Genomic DNA, 20197 nt, shown 5'->3' on the forward strand with positions numbered 1-20197 from the left:
TTGGATATAGAATTACAGTAACTCATGCAGACACAATCTTATTTGTCCGATACAGATTGCAAATTATAGATAATAATTTTAATTTGAATTAAACTCAAAGTGAATCCATCTTGAGGAGTCTCATGCATAGAATGTTCATGACTCTGGACAGCAAAGTGGGGAAAAGCCTTTGCACTTCGGAGAAATGACCTAAATGCAAAATTACCTGATTTATTCAGATTCTTTATCTGAACATTTCATCAAGAAAAATATGTTACATATTTTTAGATATATAATCACAGACACCCAACAATGTTTTTCATGCAAGGTTACGTGTTCATTTGTCTGAACAATTATGGTATATCTTTTTGGGCATATGAAAACAGATAGCTGAATAAGTTTGTTTATGATTGATATGCTATGTCCCAGGAGTATGATGAGTTGCTGTTCTGAAGTATCATGCATAAGGGCAGAACCGTGAGAAATTTGAAGGGTAGTTGTAGGAAGAATCAGCAAGTCCAAACTTTCACATCACCTCTAGAATAATATATTTCACTTTTATGCATGTATGAACTGGACCTTTGATGGGGGCGAATCTCGTCGGTTTGTGATTTAATCAGTGTCTCCTGCCAGTCCCGTTACGTCAGGACTGTGCATGAAATAATATTGCTATGTTTTTTTCTGGATAATCTTTCAAAATTATTTTTTTCACTTGATAAGGAAAAAAACAGTGCATGAAGTGCTGAAATAATGTTCTAAAGCTTCAAGGGGACTATTTCTCTAGAATGCCCCTTTTTATGTCACTTTCATCTTTCTATTTTATTGTATCTCAGAACATAACAACAACAATCAAGCTTCAGTCCCAAACTAGTTGGGTCATCTATATCAATTCTTTGTTTCAAATATACGCTCATATCAAATTAATATTAAATTATTGATGCCTCTCAGAACATAGTTAGAAGAAATAGTAGTTAGAGAAGCAAGAAAGCAGAAAGCAGAAACAGTTTGAGTGTTGGTTGAATATGACACTGAAGTTTATGAACTCTAGCCACAGATATGATAACAAATATAGTGGATGTTTCTGATTTTCTTGGAGTCTGAATATTTCTGGCTTACCAATTTTATTGTTAGTAAGTCGGTGAGAGTATCTTTGCATTTCAGTGTACTTGAAAAATGTGTTAGAGCTATGTATTTGGACTTGAATTTTAGCTTTGGATTTGAGAGTTTATCTCGAAGGAAACTTGATGCTTAGAGATAGGGGGAGAGAGAGAGAGGAATTAATAAATCTGATGGCTGGGATTAGGTCAAAGAAGTGGTGTTTGATATTGCTCGGAGGAATTTCAGCTAGTTTTCTTGTTGTAGTTTTAATACTTGTTTTAGCAGATCGGAGATTGAAACAAGAAGGTTCATATGATAAGACACAAGAGATAGAGTCCCGTCAAGTATTCAGCGCATTGAATTTCTTTTACCCAAAAGGTCGAGCGGGTTATAAACATGTTTGGCCGGTAAATTCAGCATTTGGTTGCCTTCTATTTATCATATGATTTTATCTCATTTTATGTAATGCTTTTATCGAGTATTTTAGCACGTTCTGTTGCCGTTTGGAAAACCATAAATGGTTTTTGAGGTTCAGTACAAACAAGTTTCTAGACCTACCATCAGCACGGGCTCAGGAAGTAGTTTCCGTTCAATTAGTTTCTTACATTGAAGTTCCTTTGACTCTGTTCCACCCTGGTGCACATGCTTTAAATCCTTAATTGTGGGTTTTGAATTTTATTATATAATTTTGGAGATTGGCTTTTCAGGAAATGAGATTTGGCTGGAAAATCGTGCTGGGTAGCATAATTGGATTCTTTGCCGCAGCATGTGGGAGTGTGGGGGGTGTTGGCGGGGGTGGCATTTTTGTTCCTATGCTTACTTTGATCATTGGGTTTGATCCCAAATCATCAACTGCTATATCAAAATGTAAGAGAAATTTACCCCTTCAATTGGCATGCCAAATTTCACCGTTGAGTGTTTACATACACTTTTATCTTCTGGTTTTATTTCAAAATTATATAACTTTTTAAGCATATATTTATCCTCAGGCACAACAGAGCTTTTTCGAATTTGCAATTGGCTTGCACTATAAAATCACTGATTTGTTAATATATCCTTGAGCTTTTGCAAGTTCTGTCTTCTTTATCAGGTATGATCACAGGTGCAGCAGCTGCAACAGTTTACTACAATTTAAAACTAAGGCATCCTACACTTGAACTGCCTATCATTGACTATGACCTTGCACTTCTATTTCAACCAATGTTGGTTCTGGGAATTAGCCTTGGAGTTGCTCTCAATGTGATTTTTGCCGAGTGGGCAATCACAATTTTGCTTATCATTCTCTTCATAGGTACTGGTATTAATAGAATTTTTTTTTTCTTGTTTATTCTTCTTGGCCAACATTGTTGATCATCCTGGGTACCTGCAGTAACATCATCCGTTTCATTCTTCAAGGGTGTTGAGACATGGAAAAAGGAAACCAAATTGAAAAAGGTCCCCTAATTTTCCCTACTTCTAAGCTTAGTTGTTTGTATTCTACACTGAATTCATGCCCTCTTCTCACTTACTTCCCTTGTTATTCCAAGTATTCAGGAGGCTATTAGACAGTTGGAATTTGTTGGTGAGTTCTTTTATGAAATTCAGTCATGCATATGTTGATTCTTTTTTCTTTTAGTTTCTTCTTTTTTTCCCCCCTCCTTTTATCATGCAAGGATAATTTGTTGATTAATTCAGAAGACACGGTTGAAGAGGCAGTTGAAGAGGTGGAGGACAAACCTCATCCTGGACGCCCCATTAGTGCTGCTGAAGCAGGAACCAATCAGTCAAAAAAAGAGGAGGTAAGAGAATTTTACAGTGTGTGTGATAGTTTTTCAAGACAACTTCTATAAGACTGTAATCTTCCCAGGTTTCTGTTATTGAGAATGTACAATGGAAGGAACTTGGACTTCTTGTTGCTGTGTGGTTGGTAGTTCTTGGTTTGCAGATTGGCAAGGTTTTGTCTACTCTCTCTCATTGTATTGATTGTCTGCTTTCGTAAAACCAGAACTAGACTGATGGGAAACCTATATTTTTTGGCACAGAATTACACAACGACATGTTCGGTAACTTATTGGGCATTGAACATATTGCAGGTATCTTCAGTATGATGGATAAAGAGTGAACAATTTGTATAATTCCTAAAATTCTTGGAAACCTTATGGTGTCAGTCTGCCAGAACAGTGATTATGCTTTATCTTTGTCAGATCCCTGTAGCTGTTGGGTTAACTGCATATGAGGCAGTTGGACTGTACAAAGGGCAGAGAAAGATTGCATCTATGGGTGAGGCAATCACACACTGGCGAGTCCACCAACTTGTTCTCTATTGTGCTGTTGGTATGTTGGCTGGAGTACTTGGTGCGATGCTTGGACTTGGCGGTGGATTCATTTTAGGCCCTCTTTTTCTGCAGATGGGAATTCCCCCTCAGGTGCAATTAACATACTTCATAGTTTGTACCAAGATTTGAAAATAAACTTGAGATTGTTCCTGGATTTATATATTAAGTACATTCATGTAGGTGTCAAGTGCCACAACCACATTTGTTATGACTTTCTCTGCTTCCATGTCTGTTATAGAATATTACCTGCTAAAGCGTTTCCCAGTTCCTTACGGTAACTTACAAGCTATCTGGGTTTTTAGCTTATCAAATTGTAATCATGAATAGTTAAAAACGTATCTTCCTATCAAAACTTGGCTAATAATCTTCTAATTTTAAAAAGCTCTCTACTTCTTTGGCGCGGCAATTTTTGCTGCATTTGTCGGACAACACGTGGTAAGAAAGTTGATTAGCATATTGGGACGAGCATCCTTAATAATCTTCATTCTGGCCTTCACAATCTTCGTGAGTGCAATATTGTTAGGTATGCTGAACTTTGGACATATGTACATTAAAAAATGTTACATGTTCTTCCATTTTTGAGATTCTCACCAGAAACTTATATGTTATTAAGATTTATCTCATCATCATAGGGTTTTCTTTCTGTTCAAACAGGTGGGGTTGGCATAGCACACATGATCAAGAGGATCGAGAGGAGTGAGTACATGGGATTTGAAAACATTTGTTCATATGGAGCTTAATTTATATCTCTACCTTCTCTATCTGCAAAATCCTCAGTCTTGCCTGTTCTTCCTTGGCTTTAATATCTTCAAGTTCCTAGTATCTGCTTATTTTATTTCTGGTAGTATGCGTAATTTGCCATTCTCTGATAATTTGCCATTCTCTGATTGTCATTAAATTTAACCTCCGTGCCTCATGACCTAAAACCTTTGACAGGGTACGCCTTTAATCCAATCTCGCTTCTTTTATCCACCTTGTCTACCATTTTTTTAGCAAGAGGCATTTAAAGCTGCAAGCATCAGTTTGGAGTTTGGAAACATGATTCTTTTAGATGAATTATTAATTTACTGGTTTGTATATCTGTTGGTGGAAATTGGAAGCAAAGATCTCACCTTTCTTCATGTCAAAGAAAATAGGACTATGCCTCTGTTTTCCGTTTTTATTTCCAATTAGATTGTTTAGGCTTTATCATTAAAACTCTCTGCTGCAACAATTGTTATGTAATGTTGTTTCTTAGCTTTCTATCAATGCATCTATCATTTGACTTTTAGTGATTACGAGATTAGATTATAGTAATTGTAAATGAACTTTCAAAATCATCCAAGTCAATAGAAAGAAAAGCCAATGTTTAGTCACGTTATTGAAAAGTGTCACGTGGCCCTTTACGTAATTATTTTTTCCATAAATAATGCTTTAAGCCATATGGCATGAAAGTTATAGTTGGTATTTTTTTATTTCCTCTTTTTCCTTGATTGTCGGAATAACTTCATTCCATACGAGTAGAAACAAAATGGCTTGGTGACAGGCTTTCGCATTTAATTATTTATTTATGGAATTTTTGAAAGTAACAATGAAGAAGAGTTATAGTTAGATATATATAATTAGTCAATTAATGTTGGCTGTTGAAGATGCGAAGAGAAATGCTTTTCTCCTGTCGGTCGCATCCATTATCAACCTGTAAATTACTACTGCTAATCACCTATTTAATATTTATTTTTTTTGAGTTGTTTCTCATGAAACATGGAACATAAGCATCCATTATATAAAGTAAGGAGTGGTTAAAAAAACCTTACTTGACTTTGCGTTTTGCGTGTATCAGAACTAACCTAACCGCAGTTTTCGCCATTCTGCTTAGATCAGTTTAAATTCTTTTCTCATTCTTTTAGTGCCCAAATCCTATCAACATCTATAGGATAAACAATATTCAGTACGAAGGGTTCGTTTCAAAATATATATAAATCATTTTATAATGATGTTTTTCGAATTTTACACTTATTTATAATATAATAACTACTTTTACAAATTGTCTGCAACGGACAGGGGTTTATGACGAGCGAAAATACAAATTATTAATTTAGTAAATTAATTGCACCTCGAAATACAAATAAGACTATTTCTACTCTACCACAAAATTGGAATCATGCATGTTACCTCTTCTCGAATTTAGTATATCTTGCACACGTGAAAGAAGCAAGTTGAAGTTGAATGAAGTAGATTCTGATTCAGTACTTCTCATTCAGCAGAGAACTCAATGACTATTTTCCTTGCTTTTGACTTCGTAAGTTACTGGTAAGGCTGGATTCTTGGAATTCTTTACTGGGAAAACACGATAGAGGTAAACTTGGTAGGGAGATGATGCATGCCAGCAAACTGATCCATGCTATTCATTAAATCAATATTTTCATATAAAAGTTAAAAAATCTAAAACTATTATATAGTGAATTGTGGAACCAGAAAAAATAGGTGAAGACGGCGGAGAATTTTTATCAAAATTTAGAGACGAAATTGAAAAATTACTATTTTATAGATAAAGTGTGAAATTTTTTATATTTAATTGTATAAAATTAGGGGGTGGGGCTACTGCTGGTTGCCCCTATGACCATCATTTATTATTAATGCAGAAGGTATAAAATATTATCAAAATTTACAAGTTAAGGATAAATTTATGAATCCTGTGTATAAAGAACTAATTTTATATAGAGTTCACAAAATTTAATAGAGTTTACTTGGAGTTTTAGAAAATGTTACCATTTTAGTCCCAAAAATAAGATTTTATAGAAATTAACGTAATTAAACTAAATTCTGTCAATTCTATATAAATATTACCTTTCATGTTTGTTTATACTTAGAGTTTATTGCGGTCTTCAACCAAAAAAAAAAAAAAAAAAAAAAAAAAAGTTCTCTGAGTTATGTACTGCTGGTGCATGTTATACAAGATTCAGAGAATAATTAAAAGATCAAATCTTTGAGAAGTCAAAGAACAAAACTTAGCTGTCAAAACCTTTTTCAAGATATAAATATATGCACAAGCAGAAATTAATGTGCAAGAATCCATTCTATATATTCTCTCTTCCCTATATATATACGGTTGTTTTCAAATACATCCATCGAAAGTACCTTTCAATGTACTTCTGACCATTATAGTTGATTAATGGGTATTCTTGTTACAGTTTGTTTTCATGGGTCTGATTCTAACCTTAGTATTTGGTTCAGATTTTCCTCTTTCAAGTTCTACTAATCTTTAAAAGTTCATTGTTTTTGAAGGTAAACTTTTAGAAAATTATTTCAAAAATTTTGAGGGAGATAGCGAAATGATGGGTAAGGGAGGATCAAGTTCAAACCAGTGGGATTTGAAATTGAGAGGGAAGTTCTTGGTTGGTTTAGTTGTTGTAGCTTCATTGGTGGTTGCAGCAGAATCAAGTTTGGAACAAGAAGGTTCAGGATACAATGAGACTCAGAAGATTGTTGATCAGTCTCATAGCCATTCAGTTTACAAACATAATTGGCCAGTAAGTTCACTTCCATTTAGGTGTCTGATTCTGTATTGATTGCTTGAACATGATCTGCTTGGTTGCTTAGAAAATGTAGGAAAAGCAGAAATGTGGGATTCTATCATTGTTTAAAGATTTGTCCTTTAAAGATTTGTACAGAACATATCATTCATGTTCTGTACGAGTTACACATCAGCTTTTATACTCAAGTTGCATATTTGACAACTAGGCGGCTATTTATCACAACAAAAACAAATCAGCAGACACATCAGCAAGAAAATTACAAACAAATCTAAAACAATAGAGTTATTTAACAATCAAAACCAATTTCATTCAATCAATTACTTATTTACATTTGTTTGGTTCGTTTGTAATTATTTTACAATCAAGCCCAAATATTTTTACAACTTGGTTGTTTTCTTATATCTTGAATTTTGGTTGACAGAAAATGACATTTGGCTGGAGGATTGTGGTGGGAGCAATAATTGGGTTTCTTGGAGCAGCATTTGGGAGTGCAGGAGGTGTTGGTGGGGGCGGCATTTTTGTCCCAATGCTAACCCTAGTAATTGGATTTGATGCAAAATCATCAATAGCCATGTCAAAATGTAAAGAGAAAACAAAAAGATTCTATCTTTCTTTGGATTTCTCTTATGCCTTAATTGCAAAAAGATTCTATCTTTCTTCTTTTTTCTTTTCCGTTTGTTTAGTTATGATCACAGGCGCAGCAGCTTCAACAGTATACTACAATTTGAACGAGAGGCATCCTACACTTGAAATGCCAGTGATTGACTATGATCTTGCTCTTCTGTTCCAACCAATGTTGGTGTTAGGAGTTAGCATTGGAGTTACTCTCAATGTGATTTTTGCAGATTGGATGATCACAGTTCTACTAATTATTCTGTTCATTTGTATGCACCATCTTTTCTTATAATTAATTATATTTTACTTGAATTGTAATATATTCATATTGATTCTCTTTTCGTGAACAAACTTGAGTGCTTGACAATGACTTCCAGTGTGTTACCTGTAGTTATCTCAACGAAGGCATTCTTAAAGGGCATTCAATCATGGAAGAAAGAAACCATAATAAAAAAGGTGGTTTAAACTTTTCTTGGATTTTTAGCTTCTTTTATGGTAATTTCCTTATGTTCGTATTCTCACTTGTTTCTGAATTTTCAGGAGGCTCCCAGATGTCTGGAATCCAATGGCGAGTATTAGTGAGCTAAAACTCAGTTGTTGTTTTATGATTCTTTATTAATTGAATTTGAACAAAGATTTATAATTTGCAAATTAGTGGAAACATCTTTGACTAAGCTAATTAACTCTATAATTATGCCACAATTTTGAAGTTGTGGTTCCATCTCCTCCTCGTGGAAGCTTAAGCAATGATGCTCAAACAGAAACCAATCAGGCTCCTAAAAAGGAAAAGGTAAGAGTTTGTGTAAAGATAGTATACTGTTAAATTTTTGTAGCTGTTTTCCTGATATTGGCATTAAATCTATTCGCGCAACGTTCTCAGGTGTCTGTTATAAAAAATGTTTACTGGAAAGCACTTGGATTTCTCTTCTCTGTCTGGTTAATTATTCTTGCATTGCAGATTGCTAAGGTCCTTTTTTGGCTCTGATTATTGTCATTTTATCAAATATTTTCGTTCACAAAACCAATAATATACTTTACAATTAATGTTTTCTGCAGAATTATGTAAGAACTTGTTCTGTGCCATACTGGATATTTGACTTTGCTCAGGTGCACATCTACCTTGGTGCTTGAAAAATTGGCTAATCTCCAGGATCCTAACAAGAATAATTATAATGCATCAGCTTTTCTCTTCATTTCTTTTCTTTTCTTTTCTTTCAGGTTCCGGTTGCTGCTTCAGTAACTATATATCAGGCAGTTAGGCTTCACAAAGGACAACGAAGAATTGCATCAAAAGGAGCAGCAGGGACCGACTTGAGAGTAGTCAAGTTGGTCATGTATTGTTTCTGTGGTTTATTAGCTGGTGCTGTTGGTGGTTTGCTTGGTCTTGGTGGAGGATTCATTTTAGGACCTCTTTTTCTTGAGATGGGAATCCCTCCTCAGGTATACTTTCAACACTAATTTCCCCTTACCAATGTAATATTTCTATACATTTAGTTTAAGTAACAACTCAATAATCGAGTGCCTGTCTTACAGCGTAGAAAATTAGAAGTTCAGAATAATATTTCTATGCCTCATGTTAAACTTTTTTCTTCTCTAATTTTCTACAGGTCTCAAGCGCCACATCTACTTTTGCAATGACATTTTCTGCTTCCATGTCTGTGATCGAATATTACCTTCTGAAACGTTTCCCAGTTCCTTATGGTAATTTTCATAGCAATTTCAAACCTAATTTTTGAATGCAAAATAAAGAAAGTAACCATGAACCTTGCAATTGCAGCTGTCTACTTTTTTTGTGTGACTACAATTGCTGGGCTTGTGGGGCAATCTGTGGTGAAGAAAGTGATTGATATGTTAGGAAGAGCATCTATAATAATCTTCATTCTGTCTTTCACAGTTCTTGTCAGTGCAATATCACTAGGTATGAACACATTTATATGTAGCTTCTTCATATACTAGCAAAAATTGCAAGAACTTTTAACTAATTTGAAAACTTTGTTTCTTTTTTTATATTATTTTTTTCCCTTTTTTCCCCTGAACAGGTGGGGTTGGCTTAGCTGACATGATAAAAAAGATTCAAAGGAAGGAGTACATGGGATTTGACACCATTTGCTCATAAGTCATATACACGTCATGTTCGACAAAAACAACTTTTCATATAGGGTTTAGCGTTTTATACATAGATTTATCAGTTCGAAAAAGCAAAATAAGAGAATCGAATCAGCCGGATCTGATAATTTTTATTAACCGGCTCGAGCAAGAATTAAATGAATCAAACGGTACATGTAAATCTAAGCCATAAATACAACAATTACATAGTAATATAAATTAAAGAGGTCCATAAATACATAGACCTGATCTCATTATTGCAGGTATGGGCTGAGCAATAGTATCATACTGATCCATTTGAGATGAACCCAATATAGGAGGAACTCACCATCTCATCTCTTATTGTCATCTTCACCATTTTTTTTTTTTTTTCCTTTAAAAGGGTAATCAAGTATATTTCTTCTTTTGTCCCAATTTTTATTTTCACACCCTAAATTGCAATTAATAAATATTGCTTGTACGTGGCTTTAATTTTTCAGCATCTTATTTATTTGCATACCAAATAATAATCGTAGCGGAGTTAATGTTCTATAGGACAAAATTGCAAATAAGTTAACTTTCTCCTAGATAAAAATGTTCAAATAGATTTTTATCATTTTCGATTCTAAAAATATGAAACATTTTTTCAGAAAAGAAAAAATTTTAAAAATAAGTAGTTTTTTAAAACTGTAGAAATTACATTTTTTCAGAAAAGAAAAATTTTTAAAAATAAGTAGTTTTTAAAACTGTAGAAATTACAAATAGAACGATAATTAAAACCCAATAATTCAAGAAAAAAAAGAAAAAGGAGTGCTAATAATTCTTTTTGACCTAAAGAAAAGATCAAGATTATTGCATGGTCGGAATGCACTGAAATACACAAAATTTTTATTTTCGAAACTTTTGAATTTTTATTAAATTAAAAATCTCGATTTTCAACTATATATAAATTAATTATCTTAAAATCAAAATAAATCGAACCGGATCCAGAAATCAAATTGATTTTTTGAAAAACCACACGAATAACCTGAAAACCAAGTGAAAAACTTGCAAACCGAGCAAAATCGAGGCAAACCAGTCTTGAATCAAACCAAATCATTCCCTAACACCTAAACCAAAACCCTCTAGAAGCCTCTCTACCCCTTTGAACGCTAACTTCAGCCCGTCCCTTTCCTTGTTTTTTTTTTAATTTTCCCGATCGCCGGAGAACAGTCGTTCATCACCACCTCCTTGCCACGTCGCCGCCTCACCACAGCTTCGGCCTCTCTTCCTCTCTCTCTCCTTTCGTCTCTGGCGAGCTCAGCTATCGCAGGGAACCTGCGACTTCGTTCGATCGGGAAATCGCGTCGCGTCTCCGGCCAGATTTTCCGGCTACTCCAGTGCAAGATCGGTCGACTCCGGCTTCTTTTCCATCGATGGCGTAGTTCCAACCTCTCCCTCCTGTCGTTTCCGGCTAGCGCAGCTAACACAAGAAGCTGCAGTTGAGTTTCAATCGGAGAGTAGCGCCATCAGCCCTCTTTCTCGTTTTTCCGGCAAGACCTGTTACCGGCCGGCCAATCCAGCTCCTCTTTTGTTGTCAACGCCTCACCAGCGTACTTCCGGCGAGCGTTCTCATAAAGTCCGGTCAAGCTATCGTCGGCAGCAGTGGGTTTTGCTTTGAAGTTCATTTTGAGTCACTTTTAACGAATACATTCAATTTTTACATCATATTTCTTGATTAGGTGAGCCTTAATTCAATCCTTTTGAGTTTGTTTCATGAATTCTTGATTTGAGATTTATGATTGCAGTATTATTAGAATATTAGGAATTAACCCTCAGTTAGCTACTGTTAGCGTTGAAAGTAAGGGACTTCAAGCTTTGCTCTTAAAAATTTTGATTGTGAATTGAAATTCAATGTACTTATGAATCAACTAATAAATTTACTGCAAGTTTAGGTGGAAGAAGTTGAGAAATTTGGAATGGCAGTAGCCATTGTAGCTCTTTGCTTTGAACTCTTTTTGATATGGATTATGTGATTGAGATTTTAAATTATGATGGCAATTAAGTTAATTGGCATATATTGTAAGGTCTTTGCACAGAAAACGTTGATGTCCTTAGGTTGGAAGCTCTATTTTGGATAACTGGTGCTGTTTAAGATGAATTTAGGTAGGAATGATTATATTTTTACTATTTTCATGTTAAATATTTGTAAACAACTTTATTCTTACTGGACAACTGCTTTGATCATAGAATTAATTCTTTAGTTAAAAACTAGGGATTGTAATTTTATGTCGGAATGGGAAAAAAAAAAAAAAAAAACTTTAGGAGCTTTTGTAGAATCGTGCTTAGGTCTGTGAATTGAGTTGTTTAATAGATTTAGCTATTTTTTTTTATTTAAATATTTATTCATAGTGACTAGTTTGGAGTTTTGATGAACAGGTGATGAATGATTTATACTTTGAGCTTGGGAAATGAAGTAAAAAGCCTTGATATGGAAACTTTATAACAGATAGAGGCTTAGTAATTATCAAGCATAGAGAATTGAAATGAATCTAACAATATAAATCTTATTTACATATGTATAAAATAAGTCATTTATTTGGCATTTAGCTAGCAAAGCTAATCATGATTATGTGTAAGTAATAATGGTTAATGATATCATTTGGAGCAATGAGAAGTTTATGATAAGTTGTCGAGTCGATGACTAAATGTTGGTATTATGGTTTTTAATGAGGATGAAAATTTGATTTGATTGATTGCCCGATGAATGAGCTGTGTGAATTGAGTGAATGAATGATTGTTGAATTGTGGTTTAGTCAAATTTAGAGGAGGTTCTGCTGAAATTTCGGTAGAATCTAAGCTACACATAATTAATAAGTTTATTTAGATTGATTCTATAACTTGATACATAATAAATAAAGTGCTCTAATTATTTATTTATTTATTTTCATTATTATTGTTTGTTATTATTGTTATTTATTTATTTTACCATTGTTGTTTATTGTTAATATTATTTATTTATTTATTTATTTGCATTTGAGTATGGATGTCTAATTGTGCATTGCATTACGATATTTAATTGATCAATATGTCTGCATTTAATTGCAATACTTGATTAATTGTGATGTGATAATGTTATGCCTTATTTGTGTGGAGTTGGAATGAAGTGGGTCACCATGGATTTTTGAGGGCGGTCCACGAGACCGTTGGCCGTATGGGAGATCGGTACTCTGTGTGCACCTGATGATATGATATGGATAATATGTATAAACCATAGGGTGGGCTCCTGTTGGTATGGAAAAGAAAATAGAGAATGGAAAAACAATGAGAGGGCTGATCAAGTGAAGATTAGACCGGTCAGTCATGTATGGGACATCGGCTCCCTGGTGCACACGTTATGAGAGGGTAGACCATATGTGAGGACGGCTCACTGGGGTTTCAGTGACGGCACAGACTAATTTCCACGTAATGTGATTATATGAAGATATTAATAATTGCGAGTGCTGTTGTTGTGTCATACGTGTGACTGTCCGCGTGATCATATAACTAGCCGGGGTTCACATGACAGGATTGGTGAGGAGTAGGTTATTTCAAAGTCTTCAATCTCATTAATTATATTAAATTTTTTGGTTGCCAACCACTTTCCAGATTGAGGATTTCAGAGGGTCCTCATCAAAGGGTTTAAGCTTTTTTTTTTTTTTTTTAGTAAAAAGGGAAAAAGCACTAATTATTAATATAAGAATCTAACAAATAAATGTTTCTCACTTTCTCTTTGTTTAATATAAAATGGGATGCCTAACATTTTTCATAGAAAGTTCTTATATTTATTTAATTAACACTACTAAAAAACAAAAATTTCAAATATTTTTATTAGAAAAAACATTAATTAACAATTTGTATAGTGATAATCATCAATATGTTACTTTTTTATATATCGGAATTTTTTTTTAGAAAAAATATTTTTTAAAATTTAAATTTCTAATTATGAATGAAAGGAGTTCATAAGATTTTTTTTATTTATTTTTGCTTTCAAAACGAAAGGTTTAAAAATATTTAATTATTTCGTGGTCTTCTCCAGAATGATAATTCAGTTATGTACAGTATTGTTAATAAAAAGTGTTGGTTGAACTTTAAAGATAGAATGAAGTACACGCTTCATCAAGTCGTTAAAATTGAATGAACTTTGATTCAAATCCTATTTATTGCTGCGACGACGAAGGATGATGAACAGCGCCAACGTTTGAAAAGACATTCTTTTTATAGCACCAAACTTTAAATGGGGCCATTTTATTTTTATATGCATATAAGAACAATAACCAATAATAATTGAAATAATTCTCTTATTTGGTTAAAAAAAAAAAAAAATCAAATTTGTAGAATAATATTTTTATATTTGAATAACTAAATTATGTATAAATAAATATTAGTTTTTAAGTATATTCTATAATCAATAGTCACTAAATTGTATTTAATTATTATTAGTGATATATATATATATATATATATTGAGGTTGATTTTTATTTCAGAGTAGCGTAAGAAAAGAGACTGTTTGCACTTATGATCTAAATTAAATGTAGATATGGTCAAAGATTTATAACTAATCTAGCCAGCTTAATGCATTAATAATTAGAGATTAATAATATGATAATTAATAGTATAAGTTGAAAATAATTTAAGAATAAATAGTATAAATTATACAACTTTGATGAATAAAATTCATTTCAATTGTTAGAACAGTCACACACACAAAAAAAAATTATGTCATTTTAAAAAAATATCTATCCTACTTTGATTAAAAGAAACTAAACAAATCGATAGTAAGAAACACCAGCTAAATCATGATCTAACCAAATAAATAAACCAAAAGGAGGGTTTGTTCGATTATGAATCTAAACAAATATACTCTCCACGTAGGGGGTGGGGTGGCCACGGTTCCGGAACCGGCGGTTCCGGTTTCAAAAAAATTGGAACCGGATTCAAACCGAAAATTTTCGGTTCCGGTTTCGGTACGGTGACAAAACCAACGGTTCTGATCGGTTTTCCTGCAAATCGCATAATTTTAAATTTTAAATTTTGAATACTGGTTTTCAAAATTTAATAAATTTGTGAAAGTTATTTGTAAAAAAAATACACCTAAAAAATTAAAAAAATACTTCGATTAAATTTATTTTTTTAAAGACTTGAACTTAATTATTTAAAAAAAAAAATTCTTCAACTGAATTTATTTTTTGTTTAAAAAAGTTTGAACATAATTTAAAAAAAAAAGGACTTGAACTTTTTTTTTTTGAAAAAAAAATTAAATTGTCTACTTATCCTCTTGGGGTTTAGAGGAATCAAAAAAATAATTCAATAAGAGAGATTGTAGAGTAGAGAAGAATAATATAGAGTAGAGTGTAGTATATTGTAGAGAGAATAGAGATTTTTTTTGATGAATTTGTAAATGAAACGAGGTATTTATAATAAATCCAAAAAATTATTTTTCCAAAAATACCCTTGAAACTAGCTGTTATATAGCCGTTTATGGTTGTTTGGAGGGATAATAAAGAGATTTCACAATAAAATTAAAAAAAAAACAAAAAACTGACAGTTTCTAGCTGCTAGAACCGCCGGTTCTAACTGGCAGGAGAACCGACGGTTCCATTGAGTTCCGATCGGTTTGTGGGAACCGTCGGTTACGGTTTCAACAAAACTGAAACCGGAACCGAACCTGAAATCTCCGGTTCCAATTCCTGTTCGGCCCGATTTCGGTTCTCACCGGTTCAGTTACGATTTAGAATCGGTTCGAACCGACGGTTCCAGCTTCCTAAACCGTAATATGGCCACCCTTATCTCCATGTGATCAATGGTAGATCGGATCATAATTCACACTAACAATTAAAAATATATTTAAATTTCAAACCACATCAGAATATTAATTAATTAAGTATAATAATTAAAAATATATTTAAATTTCAAACCACATCAGAATATTAATTAATTAAGTATTATTATTGAAATGTTGATACTTTACAAACTAAAAAAAAAAAAAAAAAAATCTTCTGAAATTCAAAAGTCAATGATTAAAAGAGCTGCTAGTCAGTAGTCTCATTGAGTTGACTGTTTGATTTAAAACTTTTTTTTATGGAATCGACGAGACAGAAAAAATAAAATAATTTCATGTGCTGGTAATATTTATACAGATTTAAAGAACATATATTATAAATTATAATTGCTGTAATGAAAATTCTGTTCAACCAACGGTCTCCATTTTTTTTTTTCTTCTATTCGATATTATATATAATGAATTTTTACATTCTATATTATAAATAATAATTACAATAATTTAAAAATTCATTAGAGATTATAAAATTTATTTGGAATAAAATAATTCACTGTAAAAAAAAGAAATTAAATGTTACAATATTAAAAATTAAACCTGAGAACTCTTAATCTCGAGGCATCACCCTTGCTACTAGGCTAGAGGTCACTTGCAACCGTCTTCGATTTTTGATATAACATTTGGTGGACTATACATGTATCACACCTGATCCCAAATTCTGACAGAAATTCTTAATTAGCATATGGCTATATTTGAACTCCAATATTTTTTAAGTGACAGGAGGATTTTTCTTCTTACTCTCATTTAATAGAGTTTCAATTTGAAATTTAATAATAAAAAATTTTTTTCTCTTTTACTATTTATATAAATAGCACGAACAAATTGATTTTTGATCAATAAATAATTAGATTAGCAAAATTGAATTGCATTTCCTTAATTAGGCGAATTTTGCCGGCATATTATTAATAAAAAGGATAATAATGAATTTATGTCTCAATTTTTTTAAAATTTTTAATATGATAGCTAAATAAAATATATTTACAGTTAAGTGTTTGAATTAATAATTTTCATACAATTAAATGCATTTAATCAAAATGAATTATTTTACTCGATTATTTTAATTTACAAAAAAGAAATATATATAAGAATTGAATGAATGTTTATATTTGATATTATTTACCGAATAAAATGCGTATAAGAGAATAATCCTTTCTTACATCATAGACTCATCAAAACACATGTAAAATAGATTATAAATCATTAAAAGGAATCTAAACCAAACTGAAAACAAGCTTTCAGAAAATTATTTCAAAAATTTTGAGGGAGATAGCGAAATGATGGGTAAGGGAGGATCAAGTTCAAAACAGTGGGATTTGAAATTGAGAGGGAAGTTCTTATTTGGTTTAGTTGTTGTAGCTTCATTGGTGGTTGCAGCAGAATCAAGTTTGGAACAAGAAGGTTCAGGATACAATGAGACTCACAAGGTTGTTGATCAGTCTCATAGCCATTCAGTTTATAAACATAATTGGCCAGTAAGTTCACTTCCATTTAGGTGTCTGATTCTGTATTGATTGCTTGAACATGATCTGCTTGGTTGCTTAGAAAATGTAGGAAAAGCAGAAATGTGGGATTCTATCATTGTTTAAAGATTTGTCCTTTAAAGATTTGTACAGAACATATCATTCATGTTCTGTACGAGTTACACATCAGCTTTTATACTCAAGTTGCATGTTTGACAACTAGGCAGCTATTTATCACAACAAAAACACATCAGCAGACACATCAACAAGAAAATTACAAACAAATCTAAAACAATAGAGTTGTTTAACAATCAAAACCAATTTCAATCAATTACTTATTTACATTTGTTTGGTTCGTTTGTAATTATTTTACAATCAAGCCCAAATATTTTTACAACTTGGTTGTTTTCTTATATCTTGAATTTTGGTTGACAGAAAATGAAATTTGGCTGGAGGATTGTGGTGGGAGCAATAATTGGGTTTCTTGGAGCAGCATTTGGGAGTGCAGGAGGTGTTGGTGGGGGCGGCATTTTTGTCCCAATGCTAACCCTAGTAATTGGATTTGATGCAAAATCATCAATAGCCATATCAAAATGTAAAGAGAAAACAAAAAGATTCTATCTTTCTTTGGATTTCTCTTATGCCTTAATTGCAAAAAGATTCTATCTTTCTTCTTTTTTCTTTTCCGTTTGTTTAGGTATGATCACAGGCGCAGCAGCTTCAACAGTATACTACAATTTGAACGAGAGGCATCCTACACTTGAAATGCCAGTGATTGACTATGATCTTGCTCTTCTGTTCCAACCAATGTTGGTGTTAGGAGTTAGCATTGGAGTTACTCTCAATGTGATTTTTGCAGATTGGATGATCACAGTTCTACTAATTATTCTGTTCATTTGTATGCACCATCTTTTCTTATAATTAATTATATTTACTTGAATTGTAATATATTCATAATTGATTCTCTTTTCATGAACAAACTTGAGTGCTTGACAATGACTTCCAGTGTATTACCTGTAGTTATCTCAACAAAGGCATTCTTAAAGGGCATTCAATCATGGAAGAAAGAAACCATAATAAAAAAGGTGGTTTAAACTTTTCTTGGATTTTTAGCTTCTTTTATGGTTTTTATTAAACTGGTAATCTCCTTATATTCGTATTCTCACTAGTTTCTGAATTTTCAGGAGGCTCCCAGATGTCTGGAATCCAATGGTGAGTATTAGTGAGCTAAAACTCACTTGTTGTTTTATGATTCTTTATTAATTGAATTTGAACAACGATTTATAATTTGCAAATTAGTGGAAACATCTTTGACTAAGCTAATTAACTCTATAATTATGCCACAATTTTGAAGTTGTGGTTCCATCTCCTTCTCCTGAAAGCTTAAGCAATGATGCTCAAACAGAAACCAATCAGGCTCCTAAAAAGGAAAAGGTAAGAGTTTATGTAAAGATAGTATACTGTTACATTTTTGTAGCTGTTTTCCTGATATTGGCATTAAATCTATTCGTGCAACGTTCTCAGGTGTCTGTTATAAAAAATGTTTACTGGAAAGCACTTGGATTTCTCTTCTCTGTCTGGTTAATTATTCTTGCATTGCAGATTGCTAAGGTCCTTTTTTGGCTCTGATTATTGTTTTTTATCAAATATTTTCTTTCGCAAAACCAATAATATACTTTGCAATTAATGTTTTCTGTAGAATTATGTAAGAACTTGTTCTGTGCCATACTGGATATTTGACTTTGCTCAGGTGCACATCTACCCTGGTACTTGAAAAATTGGCTAATCTCCAGGATCCTAACAAGAATAATTATAATGCGTCAGCTTTTCTCTTCTCTTCTTTTCTTTTCTTTTCTTTTCTTTCAGGTTCCGGTTGCTGCTTCAGTAACTATATATCAGGCAGTTAGGCTTCACAAAGGACAACGAAGAATTGCATCAAAAGGAGCAGCAGGGACTGACCTGAGAGTAGTCAAGTTGGTCATGTATTGTTTCTGTGGTTTTTTAGCTGGTGCTGTTGGTGGTTTGCTTGGTCTTGGTGGAGGATTCATTTTAGGACCTCTTTTTCTTGAGATGGGAATCCCTCCTCAGGTACACTTTCAACACTAATTTCCCCTTACCAATGTAATATTTCTATACATTTAGTTTAAACGATGATAAGTAACAGCTCAATAATCGAGTGCCTGTCTTATAGCGTAGAAAATTAGAAGTTCAGAATAATATTTTCTATGCCCCATGTTAAACTTTTTTCTCTCTAATTTTCTACAGGTCTCAAGCGCCACATCTACTTTTGCAATGACATTTTCTGCTTCCATGTCTGTGATCGAATATTACCTTCTGAAACGTTTCCCAGTTCCTTATGGTAATTTTCATAGCAATTTCAAACCTAATTTTTGGATGCAAAATTAAGAAAGTAACCATGAACCTTGCAATTGCAGCTGTCTACTTTTTTTTGGTGACTACAATTGCTGGGCTTGTGGGGCAATCTGTGGTGAAGAAAGTGATTGATATGTTAGGAAGAGCATCTATAATAATCTTCATTCTGTCTTTCACAGTTCTTGTCAGTGCAATATCACTAGGTATGAACACATTTATATGTAGCTTCTTCATATACTAGCAAAAATTGCAAGAACTTTTAACTAATTTGAAAACTTTGTTTCTTTTTTTTTATTATTTTTTTCCTTTTTTTCCCCTGAACAGGTGGGGTTGGCTTAGCTGACATGATAAAAAAGATTCAAAGGAAGGAGTACATGGGATTTGACACCATTTGCTCATAAGTCATATACACGTCATATTCGACAAAAACAACTTTTCATATAGGGTTTAGCGTTTTATACATATATTTATCAGTTCGAAAAAGCAAAATAAGAGAATCGAATCAGCCGGACCTGATAATTTTTATTAACCGGCTCGAGCAAGAATTAAATGAATCAAACGGTACATATAAATCTAAGCCATAAATACAACAATTACATAGTAATATAAATTAAAGAGGTCCATAAATACATAGACCTGATCTCATTATTACAGGTATGGGCTGAGCAATAGTATCATACTGATCCATTTGAGATGAACCCAATATAGGAGGAACTCACCATCTCATCTCTTATTGTCATCTTCGCCATTTTTTTTTTTTTCCTTCAAAAGGGTAATCAAGTATATTTCTTCTTTTGTCCCAATTTTTATTTTCACACCTTACATTGCAATTAATAAATATTGCTTGTACATGGCTTTAATTTTTCAGCATCTTATTTATTTGCATACCAAATAATAAT

General features: G+C 32.7%; 3 protein-coding genes and 1 long non-coding RNA gene across 8 annotated transcripts; all 4 read left to right on the forward strand.

Moving 5' to 3' along the window:
- The first annotated feature begins 715 nt into the window (after positions 1–715).
- LOC105634995 (sulfite exporter TauE/SafE family protein 3) lies at positions 716–4662 on the forward strand. Of its 4 annotated transcripts, none has more exons than XM_020679689.3 (13): positions 719–1484; positions 1785–1944; positions 2168–2368; positions 2447–2511; positions 2611–2638; positions 2752–2855; positions 2924–3010; positions 3099–3149; positions 3261–3482; positions 3573–3666; positions 3775–3915; positions 4047–4088; positions 4329–4662. In XM_020679689.3, the coding sequence occupies exons 1-13, from the start codon at positions 1224–1226 to the stop codon at positions 4397–4399; spliced, it is 1527 nt and encodes a 508-aa protein (XP_020535348.1). In that variant the 5' UTR covers positions 719–1223; the 3' UTR covers positions 4400–4662. The 4 variants fall into 4 exon arrangements, 3 of the variants coding, with proteins under 3 accessions (XP_020535349.1, XP_020535348.1, XP_089575191.1); XR_002284458.3 differs by having other exon boundaries at positions 722–1484; positions 4047–4233; XM_020679690.3 differs by lacking the exon at positions 3099–3149 and having other exon boundaries at positions 716–1484.
- Positions 4663–6706: 2044 nt separating this feature from the next.
- LOC105635085 (sulfite exporter TauE/SafE family protein 3) lies at positions 6707–10281 on the forward strand. The gene is given in 12 exon segments (XM_089722690.1): positions 6707–6901; positions 7329–7488; positions 7591–7791; positions 7914–7978; positions 8063–8094; positions 8198–8312; positions 8403–8489; positions 8579–8629; positions 8741–8962; positions 9130–9223; positions 9300–9440; positions 9562–10281. Coding segments are annotated over 12 exon segments (1440 nt in total). The 3' UTR covers positions 9639–10281.
- Positions 10282–10542: 261 nt separating this feature from the next.
- LOC110009529 (uncharacterized) lies at positions 10543–12354 on the forward strand. The gene is made up of 2 exons (XR_002284422.3): positions 10543–11328; positions 12026–12354. It is a non-coding gene; the product is annotated as an uncharacterized LOC110009529 (long non-coding RNA).
- A 4256-nt stretch (positions 12355–16610) lies between these two features.
- Positions 16611–20158, forward strand: LOC105635086 (sulfite exporter TauE/SafE family protein 3). Of its 2 annotated transcripts, XM_089725958.1 has the most exons (12): positions 16611–16937; positions 17361–17520; positions 17623–17823; positions 17946–18010; positions 18110–18137; positions 18280–18359; positions 18450–18536; positions 18625–18675; positions 18792–19013; positions 19191–19284; positions 19361–19501; positions 19623–20158. In XM_089725958.1, the coding sequence occupies exons 1-12, from the start codon at positions 16740–16742 to the stop codon at positions 19697–19699; spliced, it is 1404 nt and encodes a 467-aa protein (XP_089582084.1). In that variant the 5' UTR covers positions 16611–16739; the 3' UTR covers positions 19700–20158. The 2 variants fall into 2 exon arrangements, with proteins under 2 accessions (XP_089582084.1, XP_089582087.1); XM_089725961.1 differs by lacking the exon at positions 18625–18675.
- Positions 20159–20197: the final 39 nt, after the last annotated feature.

Source organism: Jatropha curcas, chromosome 1 (genome assembly GCF_041381405.1).
Source record: "Jatropha curcas cultivar XTBG-Jc1 chromosome 1, XTBG_Jcur_1.0, whole genome shotgun sequence".
NCBI classification, from domain to species: domain Eukaryota; kingdom Viridiplantae; phylum Streptophyta; class Magnoliopsida; order Malpighiales; family Euphorbiaceae; genus Jatropha; species Jatropha curcas.

Bases quoted from the DNA above. Each gene is read 5' to 3' on its own strand.
- LOC105634995 (XM_020679689.3), top strand. From the start codon at position 1,224: ATGCTTAGAGATAGGGGGAGAGAGAGAGAGGAATTAATAAATCTGATG. The intron at 3,150-3,260 runs GTATCTTCAGTA...TATCTTTGTCAG, and splicing joins GGGCATTGAACATATTGCAG to ATCCCTGTAGCTGTTGGGTT. The intron at 3,667-3,774 runs GTAACTTACAAG...AATTTTAAAAAG, and splicing joins GCGTTTCCCAGTTCCTTACG to CTCTCTACTTCTTTGGCGCG.
- LOC105635086 (XM_089725958.1), top strand. From the start codon at position 16,740: ATGATGGGTAAGGGAGGATCAAGTTCAAAACAGTGGGATTTGAAATTG. The intron at 18,138-18,279 runs GTGAGTATTAGT...ACAATTTTGAAG, and splicing joins CAGATGTCTGGAATCCAATG to TTGTGGTTCCATCTCCTTCT. The intron at 19,014-19,190 runs GTACACTTTCAA...AATTTTCTACAG, and splicing joins AGATGGGAATCCCTCCTCAG to GTCTCAAGCGCCACATCTAC.